Source organism: Phalacrocorax aristotelis, chromosome 1 (genome assembly GCF_949628215.1).
Source record: "Phalacrocorax aristotelis chromosome 1, bGulAri2.1, whole genome shotgun sequence".
Lineage (NCBI taxonomy): Eukaryota > Metazoa > Chordata > Aves > Suliformes > Phalacrocoracidae > Phalacrocorax > Phalacrocorax aristotelis.
This window is the reverse complement of record NC_134276.1, coordinates 170,320,471-170,344,824: the sequence shown is the minus strand read 5'-3', so window position 1 is coordinate 170,344,824 and position 24,354 is coordinate 170,320,471. Positions and strand designations below refer to the sequence as shown.

Sequence of the window (24,354 nt, the reverse complement as noted above, 5' to 3'; positions counted from 1 at the left end):
CTTTGAAAATGTGCCTGCACTTCTGTCTTATCCATCGTGACTTCTTGATGGCCACTTGGACAGGCAGCTACCGAACAGCATCGGTACCAACGCTTCAGGCTGACCAAAAGAAACGGGTGGACAAGAGGCAGATTCCTCCCGGTGTATGCTGAGGTTATGCCTGTGGTCACCTTTTGTTGTGTGGCTGTTGAGGCCACAGTGTCTCTGTCGTGTGAGGTGACCTATGAGAGAAATCTGCAAGGAGGCACAACATTTTGAGGTTGCCTCACTCTATTCAGGGTTTGGCAGACCCATTGTTTATACAACATTAATACCAAATTGATGCTTTTGGGAAACTCCACCCATGAGTGATCCAGAAAGCTTCCTGATATGCCCAACAAGACTTCAGCCAAGCGCACTAATTGTAGGCTGCAAAAATATTTTTTTCAGGGGAAAAGGATGGGAGAGAAGAGAGGGTGAAAGCAGAGAGAGGAAGAGATAAGCAAAGAACTGATGGGCTACAGGACAGACTATATAGGCAGGACAAAGTATTAGTGCAGGAGGCAGAGGTTGTGGGAACGTTTGAGCAGACCGTTCAACCTAATTGTCAGAGGCTGTATTTAAGCAGAATGGGGTTCATGTTTGTCCTCTCTCTCTGCCTGCATTCAGCTTTTGTTGGTGTTGCCTCTTCCACTCACAACCCTAAAACTTAAAGCCTTTTTTCTTCTCCTTGGAGGTTTCAGCATCTGGCAGTGCTTACAGCATTGCCTAAAAAATGACACTGGGACACATGCCTTTCTTTCCCCATTCTTTCTATAGCCCCTGGATATAGCCAGGGCCATAGCCCCTGTGATAGCAACATAGTCTGATCCCATTGGCTGCCCTACCCTCTCGGACAATCCACTTTCAGATGTAATGAGTTTCCTGATTGAGAAAATATCATTAAAACTGAGATGTCTGGAAAAAAAATCAGATAGATACTCTAATGCTTAAAGAGAATATTAAAATGATGCTTACAGCTGGATCCTGCTGTTTGGTAATACCAAGACCAAATTAACACCAGAGTTTAAACCATCAGATCTTCTCAATGTTGGCTGAATGCTTCTTCTCAGTCAGATGCTTTTCAAAGCCAAGCTAACCCAAGTATGCACACACAATTCACATATTGGTAAAACTCATGGGGTGAGGGAAAAAGAATGTATAGGAGACTGCTTGAGGTTGAGAGTCTGGAGTACAAAGGCAGATAAAGTTGGCTGCCTAGAGTGTGAGCCCTGAAGTGAGAGAAGTTATCTGCCTTCCCCAGCTTGCTTCACCCATTGAGCCCCCAGGATCCCAGGCACGTGTCTGCACAAGGTCCTGCCCTCAGATAACCCCACATTAAAGAGAAAAAATGAAACTACCAGCACCCGCCAGGTGATTCAGACTGAAGTGCAGAGAAACATCTCTGGCTCCAAGTGAAGATGGAGCAGATAAGCCAGGGAGAAGCAGCCAAAGCACAAGCAGCCGGCCACCGACGCAGCTTTCTAGAGCAGACCTCTGTGCTCAACATCCCAAGAAACCACCGCACATCCACGATTCCAGCAGCCACAAGTGCCCAGAAGACACTAGAGAGGTTGATGAAGCCTCTGTACCAGAAACTGGCCTGGGAGAAGCGAGTGAAGGGGACAGTGCTGAAAGGCACTGCTGCTTCAGAGGCCGCAATGCAATTAGGCATTTTAGAAAATAGAAAGGAAGAGACAATATTGGCACTGGGAGGTCTCCTGAAAATGCTGAGAAATTAAGCTCAATGTGGTAGAAAGAGTATTACACTTCCAGGGCAGTTTAACCTGAGCAGCTTCTCTGGAAAGGAAGAAAACTGCTCTGGGTCTCCCATGTAACAAACCAAGAGACTGGGCTGTGCGATGTCCTCGTTATCGAAATACCTAATACTGAACAATCAGAAAAAGACAGGCAGAGCCAATGTGATTTCTCCCAAGACCTTTTCCCTCTAATTTAAAAAAAAAAAAAAATTAAAAAAAGAAGTCAGGAAGAATCACAGGTTCAGTCCAGAGCTGTCCCAGAGCCGTGGAGCCTGGAGAGCTGCCAGGCAAGCTGGCAGGAAATCAGGCAGGCTTGTGATGGAAACCTGCTTGTGTTTCATCGGAAGTTCATCCAGAGACGCTTCTGCGAAACATTTTGCTTACGACAAATCGGCATTCTCTGACAAAAACCTGCGCTGTTGGAAACCTCCCAGCCAGTGTTTCTTATGGCACAATCGTTCCTTAAATAAAAAAGAAGAAAGAAACTGGGTGTGTCATAGCTAACATTAATAGGCTACATGATATATAGTTTTGTAAGTGACTCCTTATATGGGGCAAATCTTAAAAATGAGACCTCGGGCATTTCAATCTGGTTTTGTTTTCACAATGAGTGCCGAAGGCTCAGCTTTGTTACCCTACAACGTACATGAATGTAAAAGGACTGGTGAGATGCTGGGTGAGGATAGAGCAATTTTATTGTATCCATAATTTTTTCACTCTGAATAGCATTTTTCAAATGTTAGATTGTTAGTTTTGTATTCCTCCCTGTTCCTCCCAAATCCATTACACAGAAAAATACAGATAATTCCTTCCCAGTGCTCAGATTATGTAACGAGGGCATAACTCTCTCACTTTGAAATTATTAACTTGATCATTTAGAGAAAAGAGAGAAATGTGGAAAACACACACACAACTTGGAGTAGCTGAATAGCTGAGAGCATTTTTCTTTTAAAAGAAAAAAAGACAAAATAAGGGATATTTCCTCTTTCATGAATTCGAATGATTGCTGGAAACCTCTCTCATTCTTGCATCTCTTCCAAAGCAGTACCTAAAAGGCGACAGGATAAGGCCTGCATACAAATTGGGGACTTAGTCCTGCACACTTTTCATTTACCTGAGCCCCAGTGCCAGAAGTGGGAGGATATAATTCAGATAGCTGTGAAATAAATAGCAAAGTACCCATTTAAACTAACCAGAAGCTGAAGTTATGATGGCTATATTTGTTTTCCATATACCTTTGAAAGAAAACAGCCATCAGCCTCTATTTAAATTTTTTTCCTTTGCCCCCCAGCTATGTGAATACAGTGCACAAGATTAAGACGTTTTCAGCATGCAACTTCAATCATGTGAGAAGTCCCACTGATTTCAGCCAGCGACTTCCTATTGAGTCAGCAAAGTACTTACGCCTGCGTGTGATTTTGAGATGACTAATCTCCCTGGCTGTGTCTGCGCTGGCGGGTAGGTACATCGGGCAGGACGTCCTGCGGCCCTGGCCCCTGGGTATACGCCCTGGCTGCATCCTGGATCTGGGCTGGGACAAGATCAGTGTGACCACAAGTTAAGTTCCCATGCTATGCTTTCGTTTGGAAAGAGATCCCTGTGCCAGCAAGAAGTGCAGCATACTCTTAGTCTGCAGCGGGGTGACTGAGGGGATGACTGGAGGGGCATCTACTCCACTGCATGGCCAAAAGCCCAGCTTCGTGCTTAGCGTTACCCACATGCTGAAACTCTTTGGTAACTTGGAGTGGTACTATATCAGCCCTGGCTCGAACGAGGCTGTCACAACTTCTCTAATGAACCTCTCACAGCCTTTCAATAATGCAGCTATTTATAGGGTAGGTCTATACTGAATAGATTGCAGAAGCTGCACAAAAGCACACAGTGTTTTAGCAATGAAGCTACAGAGACATCAGCGCAGACTGAAATCACCCAGTATGGTTACATACAATTTAAATATTATAAACTACTATGCTTTGCTTGATTACACTTGCTGCTTAACTGAAAAGTTAATGTCATCTTATACATTTATAAAATTTTATTAGACGTGAAAGCTGGTCTTGTGAAGTACAGGAATTTTCAAGTCTTACAGATTAAGAACTAAACCCTGGTTTTGCCCACAACATCAATTTTTAGGTATAGCGTAACTTAATTTTAACAGAATATCCCCAGTAGTCAGTGCAGAACTTGGACATACTCAGAAACCATCAGCGATTGTCTCATCTCAAGTTGCTCTTTTTAGGCTCTGGGTCCTGCACTCCCAGCATGTATCACAGAGTGAAAATAATAAAAGAATGATTAAAAAATGTTCGACAAGTGGTCTCATGAGGAAGAATTGCTGCCAGAGGTGTTCTGTCCTTCTCACCACCCAAGCGCATTGCGTCTTAAATGTTTTTTTGAGATGTGCAAGATGAAGGTAGCACGAAGCAGCAGGACCCTTTGCATATGGCTCACCTGAATCTCTCTCAGAAGAAATCAGAGGAAGGATTTTACTGCTTGGACCTTCCCAGACTTCTGTCTCTATGACACTTGTTCATAAAGTCCCAATAAACAGCTGCAAACATGCTTTGCTTATGAATCTTATAAATCTTCTTCTGAATCTTACCAGAGAATTGACATTCGATACAGATGTTGGAGTAGGCACTGTAAGCCTTTGGCTTCCATCACTGTGGCCAGAAAAGGCTTCAGTGACAGCCTATAGCACAGAGGGTGGCAGTTCCTGCTACTTTCTCTTCGTCCTAATGTTTTACCTCTCTAAAAGGAGCAGGGGATTACCTCTGGGGATTAGAAGGAAGAAGAAACTTGAGACAGAGGTACTACTTCATTACTACACAAAGCACAAAAGTATGAAAAAGATAGCTAATGGCTGTCTTCTCTTCTAGCCATTGCTTCCTCTTTAGCAGTTTTAAAGAGAAGTTGAGTCCCTCTGTTTTATCCCAGTATGTAAGGGCACAGGCCATAAAGGGACTACAAACCTAACTTACTAGCCTGAGTCACAGAATCCATTATTTAGATGGCATTGAGACCCCCAGCATTTCTTCTCAGCCCACTCCTGCCCCTGCAAGTGCAGAGCCCTCTGATGCCCAGTTCCCTGCTACAGGCGTGGGATAATGGTGTGACCCCAGTCACCACCAGACTCAGTACCCCCATTAATGCCAAAGCTAGATGTTCCTGCACCAGTCTAGGCTGTCACTGCTTCCCGCACAGCCAAATCTTACATTCAGCCCTCCTCAGGTGAGGGAGAGTGACTTTTGAAGGATGAGGTTAGGTTAGGCACATGGATCCAGACGAAAGCCCCTGCTCCAGCGGACTCATATGAGTAGCTTAGAAATTCCCAGAGACCCTTGGAATCAAACTATTAAGCTATGAAACATCGGCTCTTCTGAAGACAGGGAAAATGAAGTGAGGCAAGGTGAAGACCTTAATCTGATTGTGTAGCTTCGTGGCAGGAAACATGTTAGTGAAACAAGCAATTTTTCTGCTTTCAGTTGCATTTATAAATACACAGGTGGTACCTCGTCTAGAACTGCTGACTCTTACAAAAGAAATATTTTGGAAGGGATGACACATTTTGTCTCATGTAAGGTTCCTTGGGTCTCACCAGTAAAATTCTTCAATACCAATAAAGAATCAAAGACCTTATTTTCATATTATTAAGAAGTTTAAGTGTAAGTACAGTACTAAGCTATAAATATGTTCTGTAACAGGTAATAAATGCATCTTATCACTGACTAGTTTAGAAACTCCTTTTTTTCCTGCTGGATTTAAAATTTCTGGTGAAATTGGTGAGGAGTGTACTCAGCACATCCTGTTAGCTGAGTCAATTGAAATTGCACCTGTTCCTGCATGCAAGTCATAACAAATGCAACCCATATACATTGTGAAGAAAAGGACTCGCATGCACTTTTTCCAATTAACATCTGCCTTTTGGCAAGTCATTAACCTATTTTCTCACAAAGAAACAGCTTCAATTGTATTATGCATCCGAAGCGTGCAAAAGTCCCCGAGGGGGCACTCTGACAAAAACATACTGTTCCTGGATCCAAAGTGAACATACATATTCATTAATTGTTTGGGGCAAAGAGTACAGAATTTCTGATTTTTACAAGTCTTACAAGGTAAACAGGTTATATAAAGCTATGTCCTTGGAAATACATTCACATCCCAGCTACCGTCGCTCAGCAGAAAACTCAAGAGTGGTTTTGTGCTGTGATATGGCAATGAAAATAAATTGGCAATGCTGTAGTAAGACTTTCAGGAAGAAAAAAACCCCGTTTGCCCTAAAAATAGTACAGCATATTTATTTATTTAAGTAATAATAACTAAATAAAATATAATAAGTAAATATAAATAAATAAAGGTGGGAAGTTGTATTTCTCAAATCCCTTATGCTACAGGGATCCATTCAGACCATCCTAAAATTGCGAGGAGAAGCTATCCTTCCACAATTTCTCCAGCCAGAAGATCAGCTTAAACTGTAGTTTTAAATTTTTAATAAGTTCCTTGCCGTAAAGGTAATGGTAATGAATCAATGAATTATTATCTTACACACGTAAAAGCAAGAAACAACAACCCCCCCAAAGATGAGAGAGGTGCTCAGATACATTCTCCTCCAGGAACTGGTTTTCCAAAAACATGAGTTTATAAAAAAAGATATGTCAGCAGTACTAAAGAGTAAATACTGAAGATTTTTGGAGAATGCAGTCATGAGTTTTAAAAACCAAACCAAACCAAACACCACCCCCACCCCCCCAAAACCAAAAATGAAACGACCTCCCAACCTCTGAAAAATAAAAAAGAGAAAACCTAGAATACAGTTTGAGTTGTCAGGTTGGTCCATAAAACACAACAGATTATTGGCATAAACTGATATCTCAGTCTGATTTTGCCCTGGTATTTGAAAACCTCTATGTTCAGATCAAAAGAAAAAGTGAAGTGCCTTAAGGTCCAACATTGCAACTTTCAGCCATTTGGTGTCTGCCCCCATGGTGATAATTAAGAACCTTTAAATGTGCTCCCAAAGAAAGCGCATATTGCCATCCAGAATGAAAAACTGAGAAAAATACCTTTATGCTTATATAAACATCATGCTTTATGTAATGCCCAAGAAAAAAAATTCCATTAAAATTCCACTAAACCTTGATGGGAGTTACAAACACAATTTAAGACCCGGTAGTAACAGACAGCATTTCTTTCAATGTGGAAGAGCGTTTTTGTTGCAAAACGTCTGCAGAAGCATGTACAATGAGTTGCTGAGCTGCTGCATAACGCTTTGACACTTGAGGAATTTGAAGTTGTGTTCCTCCAGAGACAGTCTTCCAGCAGTGTTGGCAGGGGAGGCTATTCCTGCTGCCACCTTCTCTGTCCCCCCCCACAAACCTTGGAGATCAACTGCACGTCATTCAGACATTGGCACTATTTTTTTTTTTAACAAGTAATTGAGCCATTTTTGCAGTATCTGGCCTGGATGCCGGAAGCAGTCTTTCTCCAACAGGGTGGCCTATTTACATTTACTATCTGAGTGCTAACTTAGCTTGAGGAAAGCTGGACTGCTTCAGGTATGTGGTTCAGCTTGTTTAGAACAAGTATGGATGGATCCTCAGTGCTTCACTGCAGCCTGCAACACAGATATACTTTTCATAATCATTTACAGACCCGAGCAATTTTTTTTTTCACATGGTACAGAAGCACAGCTAAGGCTAAACAGCAGTCATTTTCCTCTAGCTCTATAAGATAATGCAAATTAGTCAAGTCACCGGTTATTTGCCAGAGCACAAACCCTAGAGTAAATGCTTCTGAGAGTTTAACCAGCCTCTTCAGGTGCTTTTAAAGGAAGTTTTTCTATTCCATTGCTTTAACTGAAATTATATGGATCAAGAGAATGAGATAAGTAGCCTTCATCAATGTTCCTTTAAAAGAAACATCACGTCAGCTGGTTGCGGTTGTGTTTTAGGAGAGTCAAAACAGCTTTAGGAAAATACCTCCATCCTGTTCTCAAACAACCATCTCCCAAGTGTCGTGCATGTTGAGTTTCAATACTAACAGACCACCTGATAGAATGACAAGAACACGTTTGAATTTGGAAATGTTATGCTAGTTCACCAGATTCGAGAAAAGCAAAGGAATAAACTGGATTAAGTGGTAAATGCTCCAGATAACGGGCATCAAAAAGGAGGATTAGTGAGATAGAAGCTAAGGCAGAAAGGAAAATTTCAGCAGAGATTTTATTAAAAAATACAGAAGTAAAAGAAATTTCCAAATCTTATAGATAAATAATCCTGAAAAGCTTTAAAAAAATCTACAAATGTAAAACATACATATATATATATAGTCCACCTAGACAAAACAGGAAACAAGCAAAGGCTTTTAATATCTACATGATTTTGTGCCTTCTAATGGAGCCAATAAAAGGTAAAGACCACAAGAGTATTTGCAAACACATAAAGCAAAGTACATCTGACCTAAAAGACAGTATTTACATAACTATGTGTTATATAGCATTATAAAAAATTGCATAATCAAAGGTCAGGCTGTTTACATTGGAATATGTAAGACTATCCTTTCACAAAAAATGTGTGGCTAGGATGTTGCATAAAAATAGTTGCATCTAAAATTTTTTATACGAGACTGCTTCTTTGTGATAAACAGTACTACTTAAAACTGAGCTGAAAATACGTACTACTTGTTGGTAAAATTCAGAGTTTACCACGGAAGCCAGGTGACGTCTGGCTATCTGAAGGTGATTACTATTAGAGAAAATGAGAAGTTATAAAAGAAAAATGGACTGCTCACTGCTTTGGCTTGAACCGCAATAGCATTTGCACAGTGAGCTTCTGTACTTAAGCTGAACTCTATTGATGTTAATGAGGTTCAGCCTGGGAAATGGGCTTTATCTATATACAGTCAGTTGGAGAATTGGATTAAAAAGCTACTCCCATTTCAGGTGTCCTATTTTTCAACACACAGAATGTGAAGTTACAGAAATGGGTGACTACCAGGTTTTCATTGTGGATTTACAACAGGTGTTCTGTAATTGCCATTTAAAAAAATAGGTAGACATAAAGAAGCGTAGATGTTTTCTATTAAAACCCAAGACCTACAATAGTCTCTTTAAAAATTGCATTTTATTAAAAATAAAAACAAAATTATTGTACATTGCAAAGTCTTTCTTGTTTTATGGCTTCATTCATAAAGCATTAACTGATGGGGGACATTCATAGTATGGAAAACTTGAGCACCTGTGGAAATCCTTGGAGGATGAGAATATTTTGTATTTATGATAGATTTCACAACATTTTGTGTTTGGTTCAAATATATTCTTCAGAAGTATGAAGCTGATTTTTATTTTTCTAAATATGAAAAATAAATTTTGATGGGGATGAGATAAGCAGAAGTGCTTGACTGCAAGTCTTGCAGCTAAATTCACACAGATGCAATTATAGTTTCAAAGTTTAAGTGACTTCATTTTCATATTTGTAACTAGAAGTTTTTACACTACATCTTACAATCATTACTAAAATATTTCTAAGATATAGAGTAACTGTTGTTACTTTTTAGCAAAATATATAAGAATATGTAGGGAACAAAGAAAACCTCTGGCATTTTTGGAGTTAGGGCTAATTAGGTCTTACTTAATTTAGGTGCTTGAGTAATGCTGCCTTAGCACAAAGAGCGTTATTTTCACAATCCTTACTTGAGTTAAAAAACCTGCATAGTGCACTTCCATAATAATTGCTACTCATCTAAAAATACGTAGTTTGTTGCTTAGTTTTATTCAAAGATCTTATTAGATTGAAATAAGAGTCCTGTAACATTCAATGGGAATGATCTTAGAAACTATTAGTGCTGGCTGGGCTACACTTTATTAAATGTGTAACCAGAATATTGCTACCGATGTTTAAAATGCATTGTATATTTTTTCTCTTCAGTTTTTATTACATTGACTTGTTTGAAGAGGAGGATTTTTTTCTCTTTTTTTGCTTATAGCAAAACCCAGTGAAGTAACATTTATTATTTCCTTGTGAATATGTGAAACGTATTCATCAATACAGTTTGTTTTCACCTTTTATTCTTCCTGGCTTCCCTGAAGTAACATTTTTTTCTGATTTTCTAAGCAATCTTTCAATTTATCTTCAGTCAAAGTCAGACGTTGTTCCAGGATTGAAATAGTCTGCACGAAGAGGACAGTAACTTCAATTTGTTTTTATATTACTTACACAGTATTTTAAAAGTGTGCAACATTGTAACATAAGAAAAATTATTCTAACTCAACAGGAAAAAATATCCTAAGATGCCTTTTCCTTAGCTATTCCACTATTTACAACTGTATTTAAAAATAATGGCTTTGTATCTATGGAGATTGTCTAAAGGTTTAAAACTGTTTTCACAAAATATTTTATCTGCGAAAGAGAGAAACAGATACATGCATATATAAATTACTCTGAAATACTATGCAAAAATTGCATCCCTATTTCAATAGAAAAAGTCATCACTGGTGACCCCAAATGCTGTCTTCCAAAAACCTAAAAGAAACTTCTAAGGCATCCCCCAAAAAAGTGAGGGAAAAAAAAATACTATTCAAAGGCATCCTCCAAGACATTACCATAATCAGAAAAGGTAGATTTCTGGACACAGGCTGGCAGTTTCTTTTTAATCCAACTTACTACACAAATCATTTTCAGATGATGACTTGACTCTCTACTTCCCAAACCTTGTTTCTTGAGCTAACAAATATTGCAAAATAATGCAGAAAAAACCCAACCCTTAGCTACTCCCTTTTGATTTGGTTTCCTGTTAATATATTGCAGACTATAGAGTAGTATCTTAAAACATAGACAGGCTAAATCTGGATTACTAAAAAGAATCATAGAATCATTCAGGTTGGAAAAGACCTCTAGGATCATCAAGTCCAACTGCCAACCCAACACCACTGTGTCTCCTAAACCATGTCCCGAAGTGCCACGTCTACACATTTTTTGAACACCTCCAGGGATGGTGACTCCACCACCTCTCTGGGCCACCACTTCCAATGCCTGGCCACTCTTTCAGTGAAGAAATTTTTCCAAATATCCAATCTAAACCTCCCCTGATACAGCTTGAGGCCGTTTCCTCTCATCCTATCGCTAGTAACTCATCCTATCACTAGTAACCAACCTTGCTACAACGTCCTTTCAGGTAGTTGTAGAGGGTGACAAGGTCTCCCCTCAGACTCCTTTTCTGCAGACTAAACGAGACCAGTTCCCTCAGCCGCTCCTCAGAAGACTTGCTCTCTAGATCCTTCACCAGCTTCATTGCCCTTCTCTGGACACGCTCCAGCAACTCGATGTCTCTCTTGTAGTGAGGGGCCCAAAACTGAACACAGTATTTGAGGTGTGGCCTCACGAGTGCTGAGTATAGGGGAGTGATCACTGCCCTACTCCTGCTGGCCACACTATTCCTGATACAAGCCAGGATGCTGTTGGCCTTCTTGGCCACCTGGGCACACTGAAATATTGAGCATTTACAAAGAAGTGACTCAGAATCACTGACTGAGACTAGTATTTTGTGCAGTTTCACTGACACCAGGAATTATTCCACTGCTTAGATTCCTACCTAAGATAACACCTTGAACATTAAGTTTGAAAAGGGATTTAATGGTATATTGCCAATTTACTTTGTTCATGCCCTGCTAATGCATGACTGTTCAAGCTGGAATCTGATAACATCTGCAAACAACTGGCTTCTGGCAAATCTACTCTAGATCTCACTACTGAAAAATGGTGGCTCTTTCCCTCCAGAGTTAAATCTACACCAATAATCTTTATGATTATGTAGTGTGAAGTTTTCACTTTAGCAAACACAATACATGCGATCAATATTTACTGAAAGGGAAAAACCCAGAACAGTCACGTGGCTATACAACTGCAAAATAACCACATAGACTTTAATATTCTGATTTATGAACATGGTTCCTGAGGTTTTTTTACCCATTGACAGCATTATAATTTTCCACTGCAAGTGTTATCTGTTATTGCATACTTACTAAAGTTAAAACATCCAGCTGCTCCACAATGTGCTCCAAAGCATTACCCAGGGAGGGGGAGATGCCTGTTGGCTTGTCCACATTATGCACAGCTGATTCGCTCTCATTCTCTGACTTCCTTTTTGAACTTGGTGCCAAGACTGAAGCAGGGGTATACTGCAGATCTTCACTGCTGACATCATCCTTGAATACAGAAACACCATTTGAAGATTCAGTTGTCTTTGTCTTCACTTAATTGGAACCATACAAGAAGAGAGCTGAAAAGACTGGCTTTTAATTTAAAAAAAAAAACACAACAAAGCCAAAATCTATTTACACATATATGCACACACACAAGGGCCTTCAGATTTGCGTCTTGTACCAGGTCCAATTCGTAACACTTCAATTCGTTCCAACCTAAGAGAGACTTTCAGCTGTGATGGATGAGGCAATAAGAGAAATCTCAGCAGTTTCAGGTACATATGATTGAGGAACTACATGCTGCACTACTAGAGCCTGAACTAAAGCTCATATAAATACTATTGCTGACTGAAGTTTTCTTCAAAAAGATAGCTCTAGTTCACAAAGGGATTAATTCACAGCAGTCATATGGATGAAAAATCCATATGTGACTAGATGATCACAAGGATTCCTTCCAACTTCATACTATAAAACATTTTTTAGTATGAATTAACCTTTTCTTTCAGAATAAAAAAAAAAGTAGTTTTTAGTTGTTTATTCAGTGGCATTACTTTCTGAGAAACTGATTCCTTCAGAAAATGGGAGGAGGAAACAACAGAAAAGACCAACATAATGCAAAGTGAAGAGAGAAATAACTTTGATGTATAAGCATTGCTCCAAGGTAAGTGAGAGAGCATGATCTTCCCCATCACTTCTGGTTTTGTTTGTGCCTTGAAGTTCTTAATGGCACTTTGGAGTCACGAAAGGTTAAATCATCACTAATTCATTAGAAGGTCCTTCATAACAAGTTTACCTGATTTATTAATGACTTTTTGAGGTATCTTTGGAAACTTCTTATTCCTTCAGATAATTTTAGTTTCTTTTACACTAAAATAAACTGAGGTAGTCAAGTTTTGTCTCTAATCATATTTCCAGTATCCACAACATTTACAAAATAAACCTTTTAAATGGTTACAATTTAACTGTTTGTCCAAAATTTATCAACAGCTGATGAAAATATCCATTAGCTGTGCAAAGGGGAGATTCTAGTCTTACCTGATGTGTTTAAAATACACAATATTTACAATGTACCCAAAATATATTTATGTTGTAAAGTTGAAAAGGAGTCTTAAAATCATTGTCAGCCATTAAAAAAACCATTCTCCTGGGTCTCTAAAGTAATATTGTAGACTGTAAATTGCTAGGCAGAATTAGTGGCAAACCTTTACAAGATTACCTGGGCATGTTGATGAGTTTCTGTCAAGAATCATTTATATGTAGTTGACCCTGCCTTTGAATCAGGTAGGATCAGGAGTGATGGATGAAATACTACTATTACAATAATGTCATGTTTTTAAATATAAGTAATACTAAATCATGATAATATTAAATAGGAACCTACACTGCTGCATAATCCACAATACTATTCCTGTGTCTTCAGTACCATCCTGCACTGTCCTGACCAGCTAACGTGCTCTGTTCTCTGGCCTCACTGTTACTAATTCTCCAAAATCTTTTCTTCCCTAAGTGCTGGGGTTGTGCTATCTACATCAACAAGAGTCAAGTAAGCAAGAGAGAAGCTGTGTCCACCGTCAGATAGAAGGGCTTTTCTTTTCACTATTAAAGCACAAAAGCAAACCAAAAATGCTACACACCTAGAGTCAGTGGAAGACTGTGGGTCTAGGGACGGGAATGGCTGAAAGCTCAGACTGGGGTGGGGTAAGAGGGTTTCATATCTTAGGAAGAGGACGGCAAAGAAGAAAGTCTCACCACCCGTTCTGGGTTAAAAGCTCCATTGTGCAGTTAAGTTCTTCAATGACAGGTCTCGGCCCCCAAGCAAGAACCCATGAAATGCAGAGCATGGAATCGATAGGGATAAGGGTAGACACCCAAGCATATACTTCAGACCTTAACTTACAAGGCTACCAAACCACATGGAACCCGTCTCAAGGTTTGATAGTACTGTGGTATTTGATATGTCATTTTTACTGATTTCATCATGATGAAAGAAACAGATAAATGAACTAGAAGATACCTCCAGTTCCCTTTCAGCCCTCGCTTCTGTGCTTGGTGACTAATTTATGCAAATGAACTAAGCTTGTCAAGTTATAAAAGTCTGATTGAAATCCATCAGTGATTTGTATTGATACTGTGTTGTGTCAAGAAATAAAAGCGTGCTAGACAGCAAACTACACATTTCAAACCTTAAACACCCAAGGCTGTTCTACAGAATGTCCTAATAGTTACAACATTTGCATTGGACTACACAGAACTGGTCTTCTCAGTCTAAGGCTATTTAAACTCATGGCTTATAGCGCAATGCTTTGTCAGCCAGGCCATTGCCTTTTGAAGGCATAAAACTGTGGAAGAGAGGGTACTGTCTCCAGCCATGCTGTTTGAGTTCTGCCACTGGTCAACAGAAAGCAGCTTCAGTTCAGTGGTTAGCATGCTCAGTCAGGGGTAGGTAAGTCCTGTTCCCATGAGAAGCTTTCTATTTTATATATAAGGCGATAAAATGAACAAAAACTCCATAGGATAAAGGATTTGAACCCACAGCTTCTCCACTCCTAACTAGATGATGTAATTACATCTTTGTCTCCAGTACCATGAATTTCAATTTTTTCTTAATATGAAAAATCTTGTGCTGTCAACTTCAAATTATTCCACAGAATTGTACATTGTGAAGGAGTCACTTGTTAGCAAATGCAAATGGAATACAAATGGTTTGATTTTTGAACAAGGTAGGCAGAAAACAAATTTCTGATTTAACTTTACTTTGCTTTAGCGCCTTGCTTTAAAGTGTTAGAAGTCCTCAGAAGAAAGTGTTCTGAATATCTCAGAATATTCTGGCTCACAATGTATCCCATGTACTTTTAGATGAGCATGAAGTATATAGGATTATTGCTTCTTAAGACTGTCCATATTTTCCCTTTACAGATTTCATTACATGAGATACCATTCATTCAATCCTATAAGAGCTCAAATTCACTGTGTTATTTCTTACTTACCAAGTTATATCTCAGGCCCCTTGGAAACATGATTAACGGAAGCTTTTTGGCAAACTTACTAAATCACAAGATAGAGATAGTCTCAAATGCTGAGTAACGTGGAAAAGATTAAGCTTAATTTGGCATTCAACTGTTAAAGAAAAAATATCGCCATACATTAGAGAATTCCTGCCTTACAACCAACGATACTGTGAAGAACTTCCTTGTATTTAACTACAACAGGAGAGTCTGTTAGAATAGACTTCGTAGTGAGATGTCTATAGAAAGATGGCGAGATGACAGAAGCCTTGCTTCTGTCTGCAAATCTTGACTGCTTGCCCAGGAGCTTCCAAATCTCAACCAGGATTAGCTAAATTTGACAGAGAGGTAGAGGGCACACTGATTAAGTTGCAACAAATTTCAGGAAAATTGGAGGCAGGGTAGATATGACACGTTGCAGGAAAGACAGGTAGAACTCAAGCATTATATATTCTGCATGGCAGCAGTAAACCTGCCCGGTTATCACATGCCTTATGAAATGCAGCCAGTTGATGAGGGAAGTTAAAAGTGTCAGTGAAAAGCAGCCAGTTGGTATGGGAACAATTTGTAAAGTTTATGCAGTTATCCTTTGTAGACACCTGTATGTGTCCTCTGAAAATTTTGGCACCTTTTGCTGATCTTAATCAAACCTAATGAAGAGGTAGGGGTCTCAGAAGGTCCCGAAAGCTTCAGGAAGCCATCTGCCAGAGTTACCCACCTGAAGTTAATGCAGCTTTACAAGGTCACGCTCCTTAGCTCTGAAGGGGGATAAGGATGTGAGTTCCAGAAGTGCGAGAAAGACCCAGGCTGGAGCCCATGTCTTCCCAGACACCAGTATCAATAAGCTTATTGGAAAAAAACCTAGTGTAGTTTGTCTAGTGTTAAAAAAGCCACTTGTGCTAATGTTTTCAGAAGTACATTAGTTTTCTTGCTGTTTGAAGGATCAAGTAATTAAATAACACTGCCAAAACAGATGTAACTGTAAACATCAACTGATACTCTCTGACTTTGCTTAAAGACATACTGCTTTGCAAGTTCAGTGTCCTATGGATAATCTATTAATTCTCAAGTACTTAAAAATAATAAAAAATAGATTTAACATTGAATGGCACTCAAAAATTTGCTGCCTGTGCTTTGAAGTATTAGGATTTAAAATTAATTTAAATTTATGGAGAAGGAGAGGAAAACAATCTGAGGTTATTAGACATTGACAAGTTCTTCTAAATACAATTCTGCTCTGAGGTTGGTGTTTCTCAGTTTCTCTTCAAAACAAGCCTGCTGTGTTTCAGACTGAAAATAGAGATTTCAGTTTAAGCTCCCACAAAGTGATTACAAATTTTGCTATTAAAGCCAACCTAAACAGATTCTTCCAACCCAAGGAAGAAAGCTGTCAATTCAGGTAAAGAGAGCAAATGCTAAGCTACTAAAAATCTCACCAAACGTTTTTTTTTCTTACAGTAAAATCGATCCAAGATTCAACATATCAGACAAATAAGCTGTGAAAAATGCTTTGTAGCTCAGTAAATTGCCACCAGCATCACCAAATCAGAGTACTGGAAAAGTCGTCTTGCAATTTAGTGGGTTAAACAGGAAATTGAGATTCTTCTGTTACATACTCAAAGACGTATCGGGACAATGTGACACGAAAGTGCTTACATAAATAAAGCAAAGGCCTCAATGTTTTTCAAATCTGAAAGGATCAAATACAGATAAGCAAATAATTGAACTTTCCAAATTAGTAAGAGAAATTAAATGAGACAGTTTCAAACTTTCAACTTATCTAAGTCATGACAAAATGGTTGTTATTTTTATCATATCCTGGAAATTTGTAGAGATTTTAAAACGTTGTCAGACATCAAGTATGCTGCTATATCCTTGAGGTGCCTGCTTTATATTTTAACCTTGCCTAGTATCTAAATATACAGTCTCCTCCAGCTCAGTGAAGGGTCCAAAACTGCTGAAATCCAATGCAACACTCAAATGCCAAATCCTTGTTATAAAGGAGCGGCAGTAGTCTCAGTAGATTTCATTTACTTTTGGATACCGATCAGTTCACGTCCACCACTTTCACACAGCGTAATCTTTTATTAAAAAGTTATTTTTAAAGAAACTCTTTCTACCCAACAGCCTATTTTAAATAAAGTGTTAAGAACTAGATGTTCCCTTTCCTTCAAATTAGCCCCTTCTAAAGTACTTTAAATACTACCAATTCATAAACATTTCTATATGTTGCCAGCAATGTAGTAAAAATGCCTCATAATTCAAAAAACCAAACTATTCTGAAAGACTTAGCTCATTTTGAGAAAGTAAATTTGAATAAGGCAATCAATTTTAAATTGTTACTTCTGAGCAAAGCTAAAAAGAAAATTAAAATGTGTACAGTGTTTCCATTCACAGCCCGTTAGTAATAAAATGGACTCACATTTGGGCAACTTCATGCGAGTTACAAATAAGGAGGAGAAGGAACAGATATAATTAATCAATAGGAAGATATTACCATGACATTACCAAGCAGATGTTCAGTAGAAAATTAAATTTAGCTTATAAATGATGTCACAAACAGCAAACCATAATTGCTCATCTTTGTTTTCTGTCAAGCAAAATAGCCAAAACTCTGTGGGTGGTACTTAATCAATTTGTGAAAAATCCTTACACGTAACCTCGTCACCTCTGCCTATTCCCAAACGTTTTCCCACGAAACATTCACAGATCAGATAGAAAAAACACTGCATCCCAGTCTCTCTTCACTTCATGATGTGTAAGAATAGAATCAGAGTAAAATGTGTCCGTATATTAAGATGCCTGAGCAGTTTTATCGATAGAGAAAAAAATTCCCTCAAGGCAAAAAATATGAAAAAATACAAGTCTCTCACACAACTGAAAATCATTACTCTTCAATCTTCTAAGACCTTTGAATTCAGAAAATACAACAGCTTCCAAATGATCTCACAATTAAGACGGGCTTATAAGAAAAAGTGACATTGGTAAGCTTCCTAATGAATCACAAAAATTGGCATGGTCTGCCTTTTAAAAATAATGCTTTAAATTTTGAACACATGGTACAGTTGCCTACTAATACTAAAACATTTCTGATACTGTGATTAAAACAGCTACAAACAATTAGTCATAAGTAGGGCATTAAGCTCAAACAGACCAAAGAGCAAAAGCATAACAGAGCAGTCTCCTACCCTACCAGACCTTGATTTCCTGTGTTTTTTGGTTATTTGAAATCATGGGAAGTTTCTCTGGAGAAGTAACAGTACTATCATTGTCACTGCTTTTTCCACCATCTTGTGAACCTACCCTCAAAGGAAAATGGTTCACTGTGGATATGCTAAATTGAACTGTTTGGGAGATGGATTTTTCCTCCAGGTTTTTTTTTTCCCCCATAGGCCATAATTATCCACAGATTGCTTCTGTTGCTTTGAAATTATTTTTTTCAGTCAATAAGTGATCCACATAAAGCAAAGCTCTCTGATCTATTAGGCTAACACTGAGTATGTTAAATCACAATCTGTTTTATCAGTTTCTACTGCAGAAAACTTCCCTGTAGTTTCAGCTGATGACAGCACTCTTCATTTCCTCTCCTCTTGCACGCACATGAATCAGCACAGCAAAAACCTGCCATGTGCCAAACTGCAGCTTTCGGCCCCTTGCTATCTGATGAGATAGTTCTGGTATAACTTATTTGCAAACTTTAATTCAAGTTCTGCATTCAAGCAGCAAAATACAGATAAACTATGCAGCGCATCTAAAACAAAGTTCTACCAAGCATTTTGAGCTTGAGCAGACCTCTTTCCAAACCGCTCCTAACACAGAATTTCACACTTAATTCTGAGTCTTTTGTGGCTTCTCACGCATCTCAGTCTTCTTTAGCTCTTAAAAGAATGTCCAGGCTAAAAGCAAAAACTGAAAGCACTTAATCTAAGCGCGCCCCATGCAATCTGACAAGGAAATATTAATTCTCCTCCTCTCTGGCACAGGTATCATCACTGAAGGTAGCACATCCTTCAGTTTAGAACCTGACCATGAGCAGTGGTGTCAGGATATTAACTCACAGCCAACAAACCAAGCCAGACTATCAGACCGTATTCCTTAGCAAAACAGGCATTTTCACCTAAAATGGAATAGCACTTTCTTAAGTCTTGAAAACAACAAATTTATCCTGAAGCTAACTGAGTTTATAGAGGTCATGAGGCCAGTACAGTACAATGAAAACTAGTTGCTAACTTGGGTTTGTTGTTTTGTTTATTTAAACATCAGTACAAAATGAGCTGAAATCCTGATGTACTCACAGCTATGGTCTGATTAATCATATTTATTTATTTCCATCAGGATTACAGCTATGTTAAATTTAGCATTGCTGTGATGGAATGAAATAAGAAACTCTTCTGTTCAAAGGCACATCTCAAGATATCCTGAATAGATAGTTTTATGTAGAGAAATTGTATCATACTTTACAAGTGTTCTTTCACACACATAGTGAGAAATTGGCTATATGGTTTTGTTACGTCAGCTTTTTCCCAGGTTGCTGCTGATGGTCTGAGAAGACACTGTAAAACAGTGCATCCAATGCACTGAGTATTTTGCAATTCCATGTGTACAGAATCTAGTATAGAAGAAAAAATATTTTCTCCATATTTGATTAATGTCAAGAGGACACAGAAAAAGAACCAAAGATAAGTCTTTTCTCAAAAAAATATAAAAATTAATTATATTTCCCCAAAAAAACCTCATAGAAGTCCGCAAATGTTTGAGTGCACCCAGTTAGAAACAAATGTTTCCAAAATTTTTCTGTACTCTTAGATCATTAGAAATATCTAAGCTTTACTTAAAAAAAGATACAAAATTTTTTTAGTTTCCTCATTGTTGTTAATTTCTAACATCAATAGTTCCCTGCACAGTCAGAGTCTGATTCAGTAAAGGGACCTACAAAAACTGAATAGCTATCCTCTGTTTCCACTGGATTTAGATAAACCTAACCCTTAAAATGAAATATAGTACCTAAGTGCAGTAACTATACAGCTTCTAAAGGAAGAAGAAAACCCACAGCCCCCTCAAACATGTCCTAATCAAACCAATACATTTTAAGAATTTAGAGAAAACTAAGGCTCTCCCCCCACAAAACAAGCAATATTGCTGAAAAGTTAACAAAGACAAAAAATGACACGAACATCCCACACAAACTAGACAGAAATCATTAGAGGTTCAATTTCCAAAGGTAAGAATTTCCCTGCCAGGAAGTCAATTCTAAATATAACAGTTCAGGAAGACCGTATTCAGACACTGTTATAAATTATAAAAATACTTGCACCACAGGCACTAAAAATAACAATATGTGCCCTATGGAATAAAGGTAAAGGAAGGTAATAAATGATCTTCAGTGTATCTTCAGATTCAGAAAGAAGCTTTGTAAAGCTGAGGGCAGATGACATGAAACCATAGAAACATTTCCACTATTCACAATTACAAAATAAAGTAGGCAATTTTAATTTAGGCCAATTACTTTGGACTGCATGTGTGCACATCCAAGGGAACATCTTGTAGATAAAAATCAATGCTAAAGTTTCAAGTGATGACTTCTTTTTACCCACATAGAGTCCTAATAAAAATTATGTTACGCGCTCTGCTTGAACTTCTTATCCATACTAGGGCAGGAGGAATAATTGTAACAGAAACTGGAAACATAGTGAACTAGATACTAGAAATTAAATAGTGACAGCAAATAAAAAACCCTATATGGACAAGGCCTCCTTTTTAATACTATAAATAGAATATTCTGCTATATTTGATACTACAAATGCTAACGAATAAAAACAAATAAAAAACCTAGGACTTTCCTAGCACGTGGGCAAACACCATATACTCCAAGAAGCAGATTGTGGAGGTTCACAGAGAGCATCAAATACACAGAGAGAAGGAGGCAGGGCTACCCGTGTAACCTGAGTGTGAGCGAGGGCACAGCACCCTCACCAGGACCACATCTACTCAGAGAAATGACAGCCATTCTTCTGGATTCCCTGCTCGTGACTTCCTTCTGTCCTCTTCCCCCTACTTAAGAAACTGAAAGTCTCTGCTTTAGACCAATAGTCAGCTAAATAAGTCTAACTAAACCTTACAAAGAAACAATAGCTGGCAACAGTATGATTTATTGTGCAGAGTCTTAAAATATATAGATGAAGTGCTAACCTGTATATCTCATTCAAATGGCTGGCAAAGTCACCTAGTATACTCATTGGCATTGTCCAAAATGAATTTACAACGAAAAGAGATTGTTCAACAAACCTGAAGGAATCTCTCGTTCTTGAAGGTATGTTTACTCCTAGGAAAACCAAACCAAAGCCATTTTTCTTAAGTTTAATTTTTCAAACTAAATCATATACTTTCTAGTATGTAATTGATTTCTCTTAGACAAATGACTCTTATATTTAACCTATTGGGGCAAAACTAATCTTGATCAAGTTACACTGTATGTAAATGAGAAAAGCTAAAGGAACACACTTCTGTCTTAAAACCCACCTCTCAAGAAGAATGAACAAAAAATTACTAAAGACAAACTCCTGAAGAGACAGACTCTGCCAGGACATGGAGAAGGATTGAAGGACATGAGTAATCGCCTCCTAAACCCTGCAGAAAGCTGAGAAGAGCTGCAGTCCCTATGCTCCAGCCTCAGCAGACCAGGGGTCTGCTTCACAAGGGTGGGAGGGTGCTGCACAGGAGAACCAGCGTAGAGCTGCCTATGCTGCAAGGCCTCCCTTCGCGCACCAGCACATACTATGTTAGCAGAGCCCCCTACTGTAAAAGGAGCACGTAAGACATTTTGCCAGCCCACACATAAGCATATACACATATACATATCTACACACAACCTTCTTTCAAAGTTATAGGCAAAGCCAACAGAAGCTTCTTTCTGTTTGCACAGCTGCACCTGTACCACTGTTTTTTGTCAAGTTAACTGTTAGTGCTATGGTATAATTGGGTGGGTTTTTTTGGTACTTTATACCAACATAACTTGTGTCAATAAAACTTTGTTGTACGGACAAACATAGCTTGCCTCCTGTTAGGGGATGCTAGGAGAGGTGCAGGGTATCCACACAAGATCTCAGTGAGAAATCTTCTCTGGTTAGCTGAGATCTGGCAGCTTTGACTTCCCCTCGGGCAGGGGTTACAACAGCAGGGTATAGCACTTGACTGGGTGGCTATCCACAATACCACTGGGTTTTAACTCCTACTTCTATGGAGCAAACTATCTCCTCCAGTTCAAATTGTTTACAAGAAAATATCAAGAAGTAAAAAGCATTAGAAACTAATGTAGCCATCCAACATAGCAGAGTCCAAAGTTAAATCTGACAGGGCCAGCACAATTGCTTGAAGACTTTGCCAAAGACCCAGATGCTACTGTTGGATGGGGGAAGGCCAAATATTTCAAGTTGGAACTGAAATCCCCCGACTACAGCCAGAGAAGAAAAAAAAAAAGGTATTTTACTGTGCAATAAAGGAACAGCATTTGACCAAGGCTTTTGTTAATAAAATGTTCCACGTATAACGGATGATGAAGAAAGGTTTGACAAGGACATCAACTACTTTAACAATAGTGCCACAGAAAACTCCCATAAGAATTATGAAGCTTCAAAGTTTTCCTTGAAAAGTCAAATTTATGTGCTTTTGTTAGGTTCCATTTAATACCTAGAGAAAGAAGCAAAAGTCTACACCAAGCTATTTCAGTGCTCAGCATTAGTAATACACTGAAGGTTTGGACAAGCTGTCCAGTTTGTCCAGGTGAAAACAATACTCGGTGCTGCTGAGGTTAGTTCAGAGGTGGGATTTTCAAAAACTGCTTTAGCAGCACTAACATAACTTTGTACTTAAGCCAATTGAGTGTTACAATTTACTGTGATAGGAATCAAATCAGGGAACTGCAGAAACTGAGAAATTTGAGAATTGCATACAAACATCCAAAAAATGTTAACTTTGGAGTGGTCTGACATGCCTGTTATACTCTTGAAAAAATAATTTCTTTTAATTAGTGTTCTATTACAAACTTCTGTCAAAATACACACATTGTTCAGCACCAATTAAAATGCTAAATGTGTTGGCACATAAGATTGGTAGGTAGATAGGTTCTGCTTGGCTGTATTAAAAAAAGGAATTTAACAATGATAAAAATTACAGTCAAAGCATTAAGGTTGCCAATAATAGCTTTATTTTGAAATGCTTCATAATTTTCTCCCACTGTTGGGCTGTGACAGTTGGAACTTTAAGGAAACCAAAATAAACACCTTGCTGATTTAAGAATATGTTCTGCAGTTCTGCCAGTTCATTAAAATCAGAACTCAATTTAAAAAGAAAAAAAGAAATCTGTGATAAACCAAAAGAGTGGGTTTCATTGCTCAAACAATTCATTAGCTATCAGGCTCTAAAGATTTATCTTCTCCCTATTTGACACTTCGTATTTGTATTTTAGCCAATTTCTTCCTACATTAAGTGACAAAAATTAACAAACCATTGGATGTGACTAACTCAGCATGGGATAAATGGCAACACCACTCTGGCTGAATTTGGGTGGTCGGGGCAGGAGGGATGGTAGGAATGGTGGCCGACTCAGTGACTTACAATTCCAAGAACATTTGTTATTCTTAAATTTCACAGGAACATACTACTAGAAGAGGTCTTGATCACTGAGTCCAGTCCTCAGGTACAAGGAGGAGTTTGTATTTATACCACTCTGATTGCAAAATAAGATATTGCTCAACTGACAATCTCCCACGGTGAATTTCTTTTATGACTATTCATTTTAATTTTAAAATGCATAAATTGGACAAAAGTTAGTTTATACAGATCATGTTCTAGCCAAGTAAAAGCATAAACATATATTCCATATATATATCTAAACATATATATACACACATGCATACACACACTTATATAAAACACCTTACAAACTCTTACTACCTCAGAATAGAAATAACCTATAACTCTGTCCCCTATAACATGCAAAGCTTTAAAACTGCATGTATATATATTTGGAAAATAAATGGAAAAATCTAAATAAAGGATTTACCATTTGAAGATAAATATTGAATTCCACTGGTCACAGTATTATTTTATTCATACAACCACCCAAGTGTAAATTAATTTGTTGAACACCCATGCAATTCTTCTACACGCATTCCATATTTAATTACGTTTGCTGCTACACTACTAGCACTTGTGGTATGTTTGGGGTTTTTTGTTTGTTTTGAACAGCCAGACTTAAAACGTTGATTACCATTAGTATTTTCTATGTGTTGAAAATGGAAAAAAATATGACAACACAACTATATATACACTAAGTCATTGTTTAGCCTTCCTATTGCTCTATGTACAAAAAGTG

General features: G+C 38.2%; 1 protein-coding gene across 4 annotated transcripts in view; it reads right to left on the bottom strand.

Moving 5' to 3' along the window:
* Positions 1-6,816: 6,816 nt before the first annotated feature.
* The window catches only part of POC1B (POC1 centriolar protein B), a 59,172-nt gene continuing 41,634 nt past the window's right edge, over positions 6,817-24,354 (bottom strand). For 3 of the 4 annotated variants that reach the window (XM_075080683.1, XM_075080682.1, XM_075080681.1), the window contains 2 exons: positions 11,797-11,979; positions 8,885-9,945 (listed from right to left, as the gene is read on the bottom strand). In XM_075080683.1, the coding sequence (XP_074936784.1) occupies positions 9,841-9,945; positions 11,797-11,979 (288 nt within the window). In that variant the 3' untranslated portion in view covers positions 8,885-9,840. Of the gene's footprint in view, positions 7,393-8,884; positions 9,946-11,796; positions 11,980-24,354 lie in introns of those variants that run through there. The other variant, XM_075080680.1, reaches the window with a different exon arrangement.